The sequence below is a fragment of the Atractosteus spatula genome, chromosome 21, assembly GCF_055471065.1.
Source record: "Atractosteus spatula isolate fAtrSpa1 chromosome 21, fAtrSpa1.hap1, whole genome shotgun sequence".
Taxonomy (NCBI): domain Eukaryota; kingdom Metazoa; phylum Chordata; class Actinopteri; order Semionotiformes; family Lepisosteidae; genus Atractosteus; species Atractosteus spatula.
Genome location: NC_142726.1, coordinates 2,922,745 through 2,937,827, shown reverse-complemented (window position 1 = coordinate 2,937,827; position 15,083 = coordinate 2,922,745). Strand labels below are relative to the sequence as shown.

General features: G+C 39.9%; 1 protein-coding gene across 2 annotated transcripts in view; it reads left to right on the top strand.

The window, feature by feature from the left end:
* LOC148816997 (transcription initiation factor TFIID subunit 4) overlaps positions 1-15,083 on the top strand; it is an 88,793-nt gene that overhangs the window by 20,472 nt on the left and 53,238 nt on the right. For both annotated transcript variants that reach the window (XM_088939221.1, XM_088939222.1), the window contains exons 6-10: positions 1,650-1,739; positions 3,800-4,033; positions 5,625-5,703; positions 6,406-6,520; positions 12,743-12,912. In XM_088939221.1, the coding sequence (XP_088795347.1) occupies positions 1,650-1,739; positions 3,800-4,033; positions 5,625-5,703; positions 6,406-6,520; positions 12,743-12,912 (688 nt within the window). The remainder of the gene's footprint in view (positions 1-1,649; positions 1,740-3,799; positions 4,034-5,624; positions 5,704-6,405; positions 6,521-12,742; positions 12,913-15,083) is intronic.

Genomic DNA, 15,083 nt, shown 5'->3' with positions numbered 1-15,083 from the left:
GTGTCGGGATGCTCTTAATGTCGTTCTGGCTTGGTCTGCACTGGGAGCCACTCCAGCTGTAAAGCCAAGAGCTCCTGCTGATGTCCCTCAATGGGGAGACGAGCCGAAGAAATCGCTTGCCTTTGCACGTTCAAATGGAACAAATCCTGAAATTAAATTGAATTAAAAATGAGTTTAAATATGACCAAAACTGAAAACAAATGTAGCTTAACGAAGTGTCAACTTTATGCTGTGTCCAAAATGGAGCTTTGACTTTCCAGAGTTTAATATGCTGGATTTTAACGGAACCTCGTATTTGTATTTCTTCTGTGAATTCTTTGTGTCGAGTTCAATCTTTGATACTCACACCAAGCATGTGTTACTGATATGAATCTGCTATTGCTGAATTATTCTGATACTGAATTGTGATATTGTGGACAAAGCACAGGACCATAGGAGATACGGTGGGTGCAGAGCTCCTTGTGGGTATTCCTTTCAACACCAGAAGGTCTAGTTTATGCTCAGAAATTCCAGATTTAGAAATTGGTATATATTCAATTTTTTTTAAACAATTAGAGTGATGAATCTTCAGCTCTCGCTAAAGTCTATATTGTGCATTAGCAGTTAAACAATCCCATATTAATTATTAAAAATGTTACTACAACACATCATGGTAAAGGCATATTGCTTGTAATCGATGTGGTTGAGAATCTGGAGCTTCCTGTTTTTTCTGTGTGGTAATGAATAATATGTATCTGTAGATGGCGCCAAACTACACGCTTTCTTAAACTGAAACTAAAACATTTGCTTTTATTAATCCAAATGCAAATCCGTCCTTAGTAAGGAGATGCACTCTTATAAGACAAGTAGTCTTGGTGACTTGTTAATGTAATTGGCAGTACATTTGTTTGTGAAATATATTTTGCATATTGATCTGAAATTAGACATGTTTTTACTGCTGTAATATTAGGTTTTTGGGATTCATAGTTCAATGATGACTAACTGTAGGTTTTGTAAACTCCAGTTCAAGAACTGGAAATTTTATACCTCAGTTCACTTTGTACTTCAATACGAAACACTTCGGAAGTCTGGAGTTCTTTATCAGATTGATCCAGTGTGTTCCCGCCCATCCCCTCAGATTAGAAAACAATTTTAGAGAGAGAGGGGGGAATTTCATCATAGATAGTATCACATGTGGACAAGAACAGCCAGTTCTGTAGTATCATGCTTAACTTCAAACAGACAACCATGTCATTTGTGGAACACCACAAGAAACTTTAAAAACCTTGCTGAAGAGAAGGATGTCAAAACACTTGTCGGCATCACATTAACCTTATCTTTGTGTTATTAAATTGTAGTCTTTACTTGTTAGTCTGTGCCAAATCTGTTTTATCTCCCAATGACACACTTGTTTCCCTGTATATTCTAAACTTTGTTCTATGGCCTTTATACACAGACAAAAATAACTTTATCATCTAAAATATTTTTTATCTTTGTGTAAAGGCAGTAAAAATAAAATAATAGTAATTGTTTCTAATAGGTGCGTATGATTTGCAAAATATAACGGAGGTTAGGAGGTGGACAGTCAGCTTGGATTATTTCCAGCTGTTCTTCCCCATTGTGAGTATTGCTGTCATTTTTTAGTAGTCATGCCTTTTCGTTTATAACAGGACGCAAAGATTGAACCCGAGGAATTCACAAACCGTCTGCAGTCCGAGTTAAAATCATCTCCACAGCCCTACCTTGTTCCGTTTCTAAAGGTATGTTTGTCTTTACGTTTCCAAGCCAAATTATTGAATGACGAGATATATTAAAGGTAAATGGCCTTTGCTTGTTCGGTTGCTACTGTGTACAAGTATTCAGACCCTTGCACAGTTTTCAGATTTTGTCGCTTTAAAGCAACAGCAGTCATTATACTTTTAAGAAGCAATCAATATTTATTAACACCTCAATTTCCCTTCGGGATCATTAAAGTCTTATCTATCTACACAGCCTATTGCACACAAAAACAAAAAAAGTAAATATTAATAATATGAAAGGAAAATAGAAAGCTCATGATTGCATAGGTATACAGACCCTTTGCTGTGGCATACTCAAACTAAGGTGCACAAAGTTACATTACCAAGCCACAGAATTGCTTGAATAATGTTTCTCAGTATGGTTTCCATGATTTCAGAATAAAAACACCTATCTCTGTAAGGTCCCCCAGTCTGGTAGTGAATTTCAAGCAAGGATTCAACCACCCAACGCCATTTCAGAACATCTTGGAGATAAAGCTCAATAAAGGAACAAGTCGGGGGACGAGTGGAAGAATATTTTAATGAGCCTTAACATCTCTCTGAGCTCAGTGAAATTGATCATTAAGAGTCGGAAGACACCCAGACACTACCTAGATCCCAGTGTTCCTCGCAGCTGGGCAAGGAGGAGGCTGGTTATGAGTGCCACTGGGAGGCCAGCAGCCACTTCGAAAGAGTTCCACAGGGTCTGCAATGCCCTGGTCACTACACCAAGGGGTCTTGTACGGAAAGGAAGAACAAACATCTCCAGTCCAGCTTGGGGGGTCACAACCAAGCCCCTAAGTGCTCCCGCAAATATGGGGCAAAAGGTTTTGTGTTCAGGTGACAAATCTTTTATCTAAATGCAAAGCGTTATGCCTGATGCAAGCCCAACGTACCGCGTCCCACAGTCATCACGCCCCCTAAGGAAAAGCACCATGGTGGCAGCGTTATGCTTGTTATGCTTGCGTGATGCTGGGGAAGCATGTTAAGACTGCTGGGAACATAGATGAGATACATTTTAGAGGAAAATCTTTCAGACCTAAAACTGGAACAAAAAATCACCTTTCAGCAGTACAAGGCCCAAGCTACAGAGTAGTCTCTTAAGAAAGTGAATATCCCTGAGTGGCTCAGTCACTGACTTGAATTTTGCTGAGAATCTGTAAAAAGACTGCTGTCCACAAGTGATCCCCAAGAAACAAGTGAGATAGCTTTAGCAAATCTGCTAGAGATAGGCAGAACTGCATCAAGGCAGCGTACAAAGTTAGTAGAGACTTGCCAAAAAGATTTGCCGCTGTAGGTCAAGGGTTTGAGAACTCATATTAATATACATTTCATTTTTTTCACTTTAGAGTTTATTGTAACTTGCTTCACCCTTAGAAGTTTTCAGTCTGAGCATTCAGATTTTGAATACATATTACAGGAGGCCAGCAGCCAGGACTGGTTCTCTGTTTCCTCTGTGAACATCAGTGATAACAAGATGCTCCCGTCTTTTAAAAGGGAGTAGACATGTTTGGGTGTGCTTTATAGCATCCAGTGTAATGTAACCACTCCCAGTGATTAAAAACTTTGTGGTAATATAGCCTATACTTTGTGTAAATGTCAGGTCAGCATTGCTACTCTGTTAAATTAAATCACTTATTTTGTCTAGCTATTAAATTATATATTTTATCTGTTATAATTTCCTTATCTAAACCTAATTGAACACCAGATACTTTGTTGTATACAAATGTTACCTTTATATAAATGCTGTGTTTATGTTTTAAAACTTCTGTAGTGCTTTAAAATCAAACATATGCTGTGTACTTTAACTGTGAAATTTTTGCTTATTTATTTACGACCGCTTTATAAGTTATGAATTCTAAAAAAAATAGGTGGTCCTGAAATTGCAAGTGTTGGTGTTTTAAGTTTCAGAATCAGCTTATTGAAATGGGGCTTTGGAGAACTACACTGGAATGGAAGATTCTGAATGTTTAAATGCTTAATGCGTTCTGTAAATGTTGGCTTAAGTGTAATTTCGACTTTGTTATTCTCGTTGTAAACAGAAAAGTCTGCCTGCCCTGAGGCAGTCGTTGCTGAACAGCCAGCAGTCCCTGATGCAAACCCAGCAGCCCCTGCAGCAGGTGAAGCCGGCTCCAGGGACGCCCCAGGCTGCCGCTGGCACCGTGCCCACCATCGTCGCCGGGCCCACGGTCCGAGTGCGGCACCCCAACAGCGTTGGCAACACGGTGCCCAGCATACTGCCTCATGCACCAGGGACAGCCCACACTTCCCACCTGGTACATACACAGTTGTGAAGCAGCCGGGTCTTAAAGTTTGTTTACTGGATATCAAATAAGTTGCGTAGCAATCCCAACTTAGCCAAAAAGCTGCGATTTCACATAGGAAAACAAGGCGAGGGGAAGGATTTATCTCTTTTAAGTCAAGTCGGGTTCAAAACCGTAGGTGCTGGAATGCACTGTGCAGGAATTAGAAATGAAAGAGGCAGGTGACAATCAGGTTCTTGGATACTGGTTCCTTCTTCTTTGCTTTTGATTTGAACCTTGGGGTCACACAGACGTCGTCTTACAACAAAGTGAACTAGTGCTCTCCTAGTTGAAAGGACTGGGCTTGTGATACTATACCAAATTCACTAGGAAGCTACAGGCACCATCTAGTTGGCTTTTATGCTTCCTGAAGCTTTAACGCTGTCTGCACGTAGCTTTTTGTTAGTAGACCAGGCAGCCTGAATCCAGAGTGATGACCTGGGTTTGCCATCATGACAGCATTTTCATGTTTTGGTTGATGAGTGAAGAGACCGAAATGGGGCGTCAATGAAGACTTCTTTAAGACATTTTGCTTTTGTTATTGAGTGGACTCCTTAGGAAAAACACTTCTCCACAATTCAGGTCTTTAGGCACATTTCTTCAGAGGAAGAAATAAGTTGCACATAATGGTAGGATATTAAAGCGCAATTTCTGTTTTAAAGCATTTTTTGCAAAGCAAATAAAAAGCTTGATGTGGTACCTCCTCTATAAATTGTTTTAGGGACTTAGCTGAATTATGAGTTATAGCTATGGTTAAGTGTATTTTTTTTTCTCGTACGCTGAACTCATCCCAACAGAAGTGTTCTATTGTTGGTGAACCTGCCGAATGTAAAGCTTAGTCTAATGGCCCCGCAGTAGTTCTTGGGAAAATAGTTTTCATCATTTTCAGGCCTTGAACAGTAATATACCGTGTGGCAGGGAAAGGGAAAACAAGGTTGAAAAATATGCGCTGAAAAGCAAACTGGTAAGAATGGATGGCTTTGCCTCAGGACTTTCCAGTGGCCATATCTATGGAAAGAAATGTTTTTATTAGCCTACATTCAACCCCTCCCCCAGTTCATGTCTTTTTTTCTCTTTCATTTTGCTCCCTTTTATATGTGAACATCCACTGTCTCCATTTCCACTACCTAGTGGAACACAGTGTCCTGTGTTTAACAGTCTGCTTCCTTCTTCTGAGGAGGAATTTACCCGTCTGCCCTCTGACTACTATGGCTAATTAAGCATCTCATGATACTGTGTTGCTTTGTATTGGGATTTTTTCTCCAAACAATAATGGCACTTTGGCCTAGATGTGTCGTTTCCAGCTTTGTAATTAAAAAAAAATTAACAAATAGGATAAACTGAAATATTCCATATTTTATGTTTGCGAAGGAAGCTTGCTGCCTTGAGTTTCTACACAATATCGTGAAACCGTAACAAATTGATAGCATCTTCACGTATATTGAAGTTGGCATAACCAGGTGACAGTTTGCTAAAGTGTAAGAAATCTGGGTTACAGTGTGTATATGACCAGAAAACTAAAACAAATAACAGTCATCTTCACCTCTCATCTTGTTTTTACTAGGCTATCAAGCGCGCTCCCGGTGTCCAGTCCAGTCAAGTTCGAATGCCCATGGTGATCACGCAGACTGTCCGACCACAAGGTAGACTTTCACAGCAGCTGCCTCTTCAGTTGCCACTTCGAAAGGGAAATATGGCAAATCTGCCGTTCGTTGTTGTGGAAATTAGATATCCTTTTTACATTATACTGACACGTGGCTCCCCAAATAAATGTTTTCTTCAATTTTAAACACCTTATACTCGTTTTTTATATTTTATTTAAACTGCAACATACGATCTCCTGGGTCCAAGCAATGTACATAACTGGCACTGCCTTCTGAACAGTGTGGTATATGTTGTAGGAGTACTGAAGGTATGTGTGCTTGGAGGTGTGCACAAATTCTTTCTGCTTCTACTTTAAAATGACTTGCAGTGGGAGATCTGTAGGTTGTTTTATGTCCTTAAATTGGAACGCGGGAAAGTTCTAAAAATACTTTTGTGCCTTTTGGCTAGGAACATGCCTGTTAAAATCAAGTTTAAATTCACTCCGGCTGTCTTTGTGCCTTTACGGAAAAGCATCTTCAAGCAGTAGGACACGGTTTAGAATGCTAGAAAAGTCATTGAAGCACAGTGATATTGACAGCAAGTTGCGCTTTATATACGGACCTGGAGAGAACCATTCCACAGCTTTTATTTTTCTTTTCCCCAGTGTTAACAAGAATGGTTAAAGGTATTCCTGAGACAGGAAACCGTTTGATGGAAATTCTGTTGGACAGCTCATGATAATATTGCTTGTGTTTTTTCAGGCACAGTAGGGAAGGCACCAACAATACAAGCAAGCAAAGGTCCCGGGGGCTTTGCTGTTCAGGTCTCTGCAAATCAGAAAAACAAGCTGAATGACCCTGGAGGCGGTTCTTTCAGGTACAAAACTGCGTTTCTTTAGAGTCAAGGGGAAAGCACAAAGGGAGCTGGAATATTAATGCCGTAATAAAACACAAGAGGGCAGCATTCCACCAGGATAACAGCAGGGCCATGCTCAGAGCAATGAGGTGTGGGCTGCTGGAAGCACACATGTAAATCTTTTTTTATAACGATTTACAGTTGTTCTTGCCGTATTGTCAAGCTGGAAAAATCAAGTGCTGTTTTAAACATGTGCTGAAAATGCAGCAAGTAATGTTTTTTTTTATTTTCAATATAAAATAACGAAGCCGTGTTTTTCTTTCTTCATAAAGAAATACCAACAAAAGACTCTTCTCCTCACAGTTACTGTAAAGAATGTTCTTAGCCAAAACCTAGAGTAAAACAGACACATTAATTAACATGTGCTCTTCAAAAAATGCATGGGCCACCATTAAGTTCATATACAGTATATATTATTTTTAATTGGATGTAAATGGTGAACACACTCAAAGACCAAGGATGTGTAATGATACAGAGGACATCTGTCTACAAAGACACAAGTGAAAGTGCTCCTGACTACTTCCTCACCAAAAACTGCACTTAGCCTGAGTGAAGCTCGTCACTGATTTAATTCTCAGGGAAGCAGTTAAGTTATTGTGGGATTCTCCCATCAGACAGGTCAGTGGATTCTGGGATACAGTGCTCTCTCAGAACAGTCCCCTGTGAATAGTCTCTCCTTTTGCTAACGGAAAACTTCTACCAAAATCAGTTTTGTGCAGTTCCTGTAAATTGGAATTTTATCAAATGTGACATATTTATTCATTTAAACACCTGGGAATTTTACTGGAATACTTCAGGTGAAGTACCCTGCTCAAGGGGTACAACAGCAGTTTCTCATCTGGGATTCAAAACCACAAACTTCTAGTTACCAGTCCAGAAGCCTAACTACTGCTCCACACTGCTGCCCAGTCTTTGAGCTCATAGGGGATGTACTGTATTGCCTGGCCCACCACATGTCCCTTTGCAGGGATGGAGATAAAAATGGTAGTCAGCAATTGATTTGTGAACAGATCTGTAAACGTACAGTATTCACGACTCCTGGCTGATTGGAGTCCATGTTGCATGTGTCTGATTCCCCCTTGCTAGCAGTGACTGAAATACCAGTCACTTGTTGCTGCTGTAAGTTTCTGGAGTGCTTGGAAATGTGCTCCCTCCACACAGATTGCTTCCATGCATCTTAGGTTTAGGCATACTCCTGTGTCATGACAGACTGTCAACTGCTATGAAAAGTTTAGTTCATGTCCTGAGATACTCGGTGCTTCATGATGTAATGTTAAGGAAAGTAACTTTACTCATTTGAATTCCTTGAAGCTTTGTTTTAGTGATTACCTTGTTCTACCATCCTTCAAAGCCCTACAAAGCCCTATTCAAGCCCTACAAAGTAGAATAACTGTGGCTTCTTAATTATTTAATCTCAGCATTTCCAAAGGTCAGTGCTCCTTTAGTGCATCTTTCAATGCATGATGGAGTCAAAACTGGCATCTTAATGCAATCTAATTCATAATCCCACTATTAAATAATAAATGTTTCAATTGAAACTAAAAAATTAAAGAATGCATAATGGAAAATTAGTGTTTGCAGTTGACGAGGAACTGTTAAAATAAATGAATGGCATTTCCTTAACTAGGGATGTGTGATGTTCAATACTTAAAGTGAAAGAAAGGAGTGAATGACTGACATCTGATTTCTGAATGAAGTTCTTCTGAGGAGTTTTGTTAAGCAAATCAAGCCATTTCCCTATAAATCTCAAATAATATTTCCTCGGCCTTTACTGTGTGACCACTTGGGGTCTGTTCAGAACTCCTCCTGCCTTCTCGTCTCTCCATCTGTGTGCAGCAGGCCTTTCCTAGATACTCATGAGTCATGACTTTGGCACATGTGCTTTAAAACAGACAGCGTGTGCAGTTTGCAAGCGGGATTGTGGGTGGGAGGCAGAGACCAAAGAAATAAAGAATTTCTGAGGAAATACAGGGCTAAATCTGATCCACCGAATAACTCGGAGGTCTTGCCTCCATTAATTAACCTAGAATTTTCTTTACGCGTGTTTTAAATCTCAAAGCGCAGAATGGTCCGAGACCTTTTATATTCGAGGTCTGCTGGTCAGTGGGCAGTAGGTCAGCGCCAGGGACCTGCCGAGAGAGTCAGTGGAAACGCCGCAGTCGCCGCGCGTGCTGCCTCGGCCGGGAGCCTGATGAGGCAGTGGGGTCACGCAGGCTGCACACCGAGTTCATCATAATGGTTCGCTCTCCCCCGGGGGCAACGTAACTGCTCGAGGCACTGATTGATAAATCAATAAATCTTTACTGACTTTGGTAATTAAGCTGTCAAGGCTGTTTGTCAGTTTTCCTTTACAGGCAGACATTTTTTTTCTATTGTTGCTGTGGCAAACAGGACTACATTAGCTGATGTGTGCTTTTAAATATAAATTGTCTGTTCGGGAAAGTGGGTAGGTGGTGGTGGTGGGTAGAGTTGTTTCCATGTATTAATCCGTGAGTGTTTAAATAGCTTTATTCCTCGTCGTGGCAGTGAAGTTACGTTCTGTGTGCCTGAACAAAGACTGCAGTTTCCATCTTCGCGTTTCAACCCCTAACCTCTCCTGAGGACAAATAAATGTCTCAGTGTTGTGCCTGGAGGCACTGAGGAGGAAACCTGTATTAATCCTGTGAATGCTGACTAGTTTTCCCGAACATTCCCAGCATGTGTGCAGAATGTGTTAGTAGCTGGGAGGCAAACTAGCTGCTAAAGCAGAACATTCCCCTTCTTTTAAATACTGATGATATTGTTATTACTTTTTTGTTCTTCTGTGTTTTATTTGATTATTTTTTCCCTCTCTCGTTCCAGCACTGTGTTGTGTGTATGCAGTGCATGGTAATTAGATTCCTCTTATTATTTTTTGCGTTGTATGTTAAATTTTTGTCCAGAAATTAGTGGTTGTACATGTGCATATGTGGAAGAGCCAATGGAAGTGTAAAATTAGTATTTGTTTCAATTCAGATTATTGAATGTTATTTTTTTTGCTACTAAAAAGCAAAAGAAGCACTAGATGTGTATTGGGAAACTCCTTGATGCCGTACAGCTGTCTGCTATCACCCCAACAAAGAAAACACCAGTAGAGTTTGATTGATATTTTGTCTTGCACTTTCCTTATAGAGAATGGGTAATGACTGACCTAAAGATGAAAAGGTAGACTTTTTTAGATGGAAGAAAAGCTCACTCAATTGTTACCATGCAGAGCTTCAAATCCCAGTTCAAGTCCCAGTCTGAGATTGGAAACAGCAGGATTGATAGTAAAAGACAACTAGCTTCCTCTAGTTTTCAAATGCGACAGTTTGGTTAATTTTTCTTCAAGTGGCCATGGATCATAATTTATTGGTCTAAGTCAAAGCAGATGTTTCCCACTCTCTGGTCCTTTCACCCTCTCTCTCTGTGCTACAGTGTAAATTGCAAGATCTAGGATTCCAGAAATGTTTGAGCCCCCATCTTCATCAGCGCTGTTACTCCAAAACTAGATGTCCCCATGTTTCCCGTTTTTAATTTTAATTTTGAAAATCGATTTACAATCTTGCATGCTGAGTACCCCTAACAACTCCCAAACGTTTTTTTTACCATTCTGTAGACATGTGTTTTAGCTTTGCGCTGGACGCACAATTGGCAGCACTCAAAAGAAAGCAACTGCAATTGAGGTCCTCAGCTACAGTGGTTTGCGTTCCTTAGTATACAAAGGGAAGTTGCAAAATGACCTTAATTGCTCGCTGTGGGGAAAGAGACTGAATGAATCCCTACCAGTTGAAAGATGTACTCCGCTGTGCAAAAGGCGTAGTATGCATGACTTCTCTATTTCAGGTCAGCATTTTTTTTGTTGGTGCTACAAAATTTTGGAGTTTCGGCGTAATCTGCTTGTTCGTAGGGCAGAAAAACAGCAGCTTACTTTTATTGTTTTTTTTTATTTTCATGTCTTAACAAAGGTCTCAAAGCACTTTGACAAAGCATCCACCTGAGCCGACAATCGTATTGTATTCGGGAGCTCTGACATCTCAGGGGTGGAACACAGGAGCTGTGTTGTGCCAGTATACCACATCACAGGCAGACTGTGGGAACAGCTTGAAATAGAGGTGTAGCAGCAATATGACATTAATTTGATGTAAAGGTCTGTGGGATTAAGGCAGGTCACATTTTCCAACCTGTGTAAGAACCTTATTTCAAACTCATCCTCTTGCAAATGTTTTGTTTACATTGGGTATATTTCTTTTTAGAAACTACAGCAAAATTCCCGTTTAAAAATAGTCAATTTCATTTCATTTTCATATAGGTATAGACAGTTTTCTTTTAAAAAAAATAAGCAATATTGCAACAGTTTAACATAAAATACCAATTAGACAGCTTAACAGTCTTGTTTTTTTTGCATGTGGAAAATAAATTTTAACGAGAGGTATACCAGTCCGGTACAACTCATAACCACGTTAAATTTCAATGCTTGATTTTTGTCAAGCTTCACACCAGCCTTGAATAATTCAACTTGAAGTCCACAATTTTTCAGTCATGCGTGCCTGTTCAAAACCGAAGCTCAAGTGGGGCAAACGGTACAGTGATGCCTGCTTCTTTCAGATTTACTGCCTCTTTTCAAAATTGTTCATGTTGTCTACCTGAGTAGTCTGCAAATATTGTCTCCCGCATATCCCATCATGCAGCCTCGTCACCCTTGTGGGAGTTATCCACACTGATACATGTTCCCTATGTGCCAGTTCTTTAGCCTCAGTAAATTCTGTATGTCACATGTTTATTTTTCATTAGGAGAGATATAACCAGCTTAAGTGCAGCACTCCAGGAAGTCATTTACTAAGTAAGAGAGAGAAGTTCAAACACTATCTAATCACCGTTTAAGAAAAAACTGGCTCCACTTAATTTTTACACATTCCTATTACATGAAACACAAGGCAACAGACCACTGTGGATAAATAAAACCAGCTCGCATGCTTAGGAAAGCACCTTTGAAATAAAAAAACAAATTGGATGGATGTTTCCTTATTATTTTGACTAACATTTTGTACCCATTCAGCAAATTAATATTTTGCTTCAGACTCAGGCTTCTATCCTTAGTTTACTGAAAGTTTAATGGTAAAATCCTGCAACTCTATTTTAAGGGTAAGTATTCTAATTATCTGTGTCAACCTCCTGCAGATGTGTCAAGATTCATATAGCCATAAAACTGTTTTTAACAGTAACACAGAAACATCAGCAGGAAGAACAGAAGATTATTATGTGTCCACACATGGGAGCACAGGGAGGTAGACGGGAGCATTTAGCAAATGTTGGCATATTGCCGTGTGAAATAATTTTCACTGTCAATATTGGATTTATTTAAATTTATTATAGAATTTCCCAGACAAGGTACATCTGGCATACACTCAGAAATTGAGAAACGTGTCTTATGTGCTGTAATTCAAGAACGGTTTAGTGTTTCGTATTGTAAATCCTTTTGTACATTGACTTTAAAAAAAAAACATCTTAGCCTTTTAGAATTAAAGGTATTATCAGCTGGAAATATTTCGTTTTTGAGCATGCAGGTGTATTTATGAGTGACCATATGATTTTAAAGCATGTAATAAATTAACTAAGATTTCACCACAAATTGTACATACAGAAACACTTGTTGCTCCTAATAAGTTATTTTGCAAAATGATCGTTTGTTGACGGGTATGGTGCTGTGATATATCCCACTGTGATGTAATATATTCCATTTAGTAACAGTGTCCTCTTACTGAAAGTTTTCTGAAGTGCCTCATTTTGCTTAGCCTCATTAAAAGGTTGTAAGAATTATTGTTTCAATATCCTAGAGAGTTTTAAAAAGTGGCTTTTGATATGTAAATTAAAAGTCTAAATGTCAAGTATTCAGTACTTACCATAAAAAATACAATTCCGTAAGTTGGATTGGCTTTAAAACTGGGATATTGGTGCTCGGAACCCTGTGTGTAGTGTGACAGATACAGATAACACCTTTTGTTTAATATGATAATGGGCAGTGGACTAATCATGGCATGACATGGGCTAAAATCTCCTTCCTGGGGTTTGTTGTGGAATAAATGTTCATGTGAGCCCTTCCTGACTGCACAGCTGCGGTGGTGTGCCAGTGTCACCGGTCACTCTGGTCACACCGGTCACTCACTGCCTGCTTCACTGTCCTAGGGATGACGACGACATCAACGACGTTGCCTCGATGGCCGGGGTCAATCTGAATGAGGAGAGCGCCCGCATCCTGGCCACCAACTCGGACTTGGTGGGGACGCAGATCCGCTCCTGCAAAGATGAGGCTTTCCTTCCTTCTGGACTGCTGCACAAACGAATACTGGAAACAGGTATTGACCGCCCTGCCTTGTCCCCAGTGCGCCTCGCTGTAGCTGGAGAGGCGCGTGTTCTGGTGCATTCAACACCTGCATGAAGGAGGTGGGTTTGTCCTTAGGAAGTAAAACATGCAAGGCTGCACAACCTGCTGCCTCTCTTGTCTTCTAAAAAAGTTATCAGCAATTTGTTCACTTCTTCTACTTAATGCTTTATTTTTATTTTCCTAGTTCCTTGCCTTGGTTTTGTAGCCCTCCTTTCATAATCTCGGAGCTATATTTACTTGTAAGACAATACATTTTAGTGCAAATCACTTATTGGATTAAGTGTATATATACGTTTCCTCATCTTTAAAAATCTAAAGGGCAGATGAGTTTGTTTTGTTGCTTTATAAAAAATGATTTAAGTAACTAATTGCATCTGTCATTTATGAAAAGCATTTGATTTATCCTCCTGATCTACAAACCTTGAAACGTTTCCCCAGTTCCTGATTTTTTTTGTATTGGCCTTGGCTTGAATTTTATACACTTAACAGTTCTCTCACCTAATGTAATGAATTCTTCAGTGGCTGACAGAATTTGCTGAACCTCAGGCTCTACCATAAATTGTTTATAGCGTTGTCTTTTGAAGGTTCCTTGTCGGTTTGTCCTGTGTACTGAAGTAAGAGCGCTCTGATAGCAGCCTCAAAATGCTGAGCACAAGTAACTGCGGGCCTTGTCTTTTCGTATGATCTTTCTGAAGGAAAAGAAAAATGATGATGCTGTCTGAGTTTCAGTTTCAGAGTTTTGCACAATTATTACATTAATTATGGTAAGCAATATCCAGGGTGATAAAAGTAGTCATCTAGCACTGTAAAATTTCCTAAGTAACAGAGGCACTAAAATCATAGTCTGCAAGGACCACTATGTGAAGAACACGCTTGAGAATCAATTCTCTAGATTTTCACAAAGAACTGTAATTAACTCCTGTGAGTGAAAGCTCATCTTTATTGCACTGTACTTGTCTGAATATTAACACGAGTGAGAAATCCATGAGATTGCTTTTTGTCAAGTGGTGTTTGAAAGAAAGTGAGTGAAGCACTGTTCAAGTCCCCCCTGTTATCTGAAAAAAGTGCCCACCTTTATTGTGCTTAACGGAATTGTAATTTTTTTTAACTTGATTTAGTATACATTGCATACCAATGAAGGCCTAAGGTTATGTGCTATTATATCGTGCCTTGGCGTAGTTGTTATCCTGTCGCCTTGAGGAAGAACATGTTTAAAAATGTAAATCTTTGTCTGGGGGCTTTCTTCAGTGTGCACTAGCCTTGAGTGCTAGGAGCAGAGACTGCCTCCTGCTGGTGAGTGGCGGCTACCCACCTTGGTTTTGTCAGTGATTGGCCACAGAAAACGCTTTGCTGACAGAAAGCCAGGGGAAGTTCCCAGGCCTGCCAGCTCTTTTAAATCAGATCAGGGAAGAAGCGCAACTATCACCACACTCCTCTGACTCATCCATTTCTTCTCCCTGCCTTCATTTGCTCTCTCAAGATTTTTTTTTCTCCCACTTTTGTTTTACGTCCATTAGAGAGAGAGTTTTCTTCCCTTCAAGTTGGGCATGTGAACAAAAGCTTCTTAGGCACACAAATTTGTCATCTTGACATAAAAGGAAAGCTAAGTTCATGCAGGATTTTGCCGAATCCCCCCGGTCCTTTACATCTCGTATCCACTTGGGAAGAGGCACTGTGTGATTACATGATGGGTTTCTACAGTTTCTACAGTGATGTGGAAATCCCACTGGACTGCAGCAGTCAACCATGTGTTGGCAGCCTGGGGTTGTCTCATATGAGACACATGGGGGACTCCTTCTGTGTCCTAACAGTTATAATTATAGGAGGCCTGTCTTAAATTTTAGGCTCGCTCTGTGCCTGAAATTTATGTTTGCTTCTGTCCAAGGCCTAGGACCTGGCTTTATCCCTGCTTCTCTGGAAAGTAAGCATTTAGTCGCAGAGTTGTGTTTTAAGAGTATTTCCATCAAAATAGGCAAAAGGGCCTATTTTAAGGAAATCGTTTAAATCATTAAGTCCCCTTTCCCATACTTTATCAAGTATTCCAATTTAAACCATAAACAATGTTAATAGTGTAATAACAAACACTTGTTTTGTTTGTTTTTGGCAAGGTATAGCCCTGTGGAGTCAGACATCTTTGAGCAT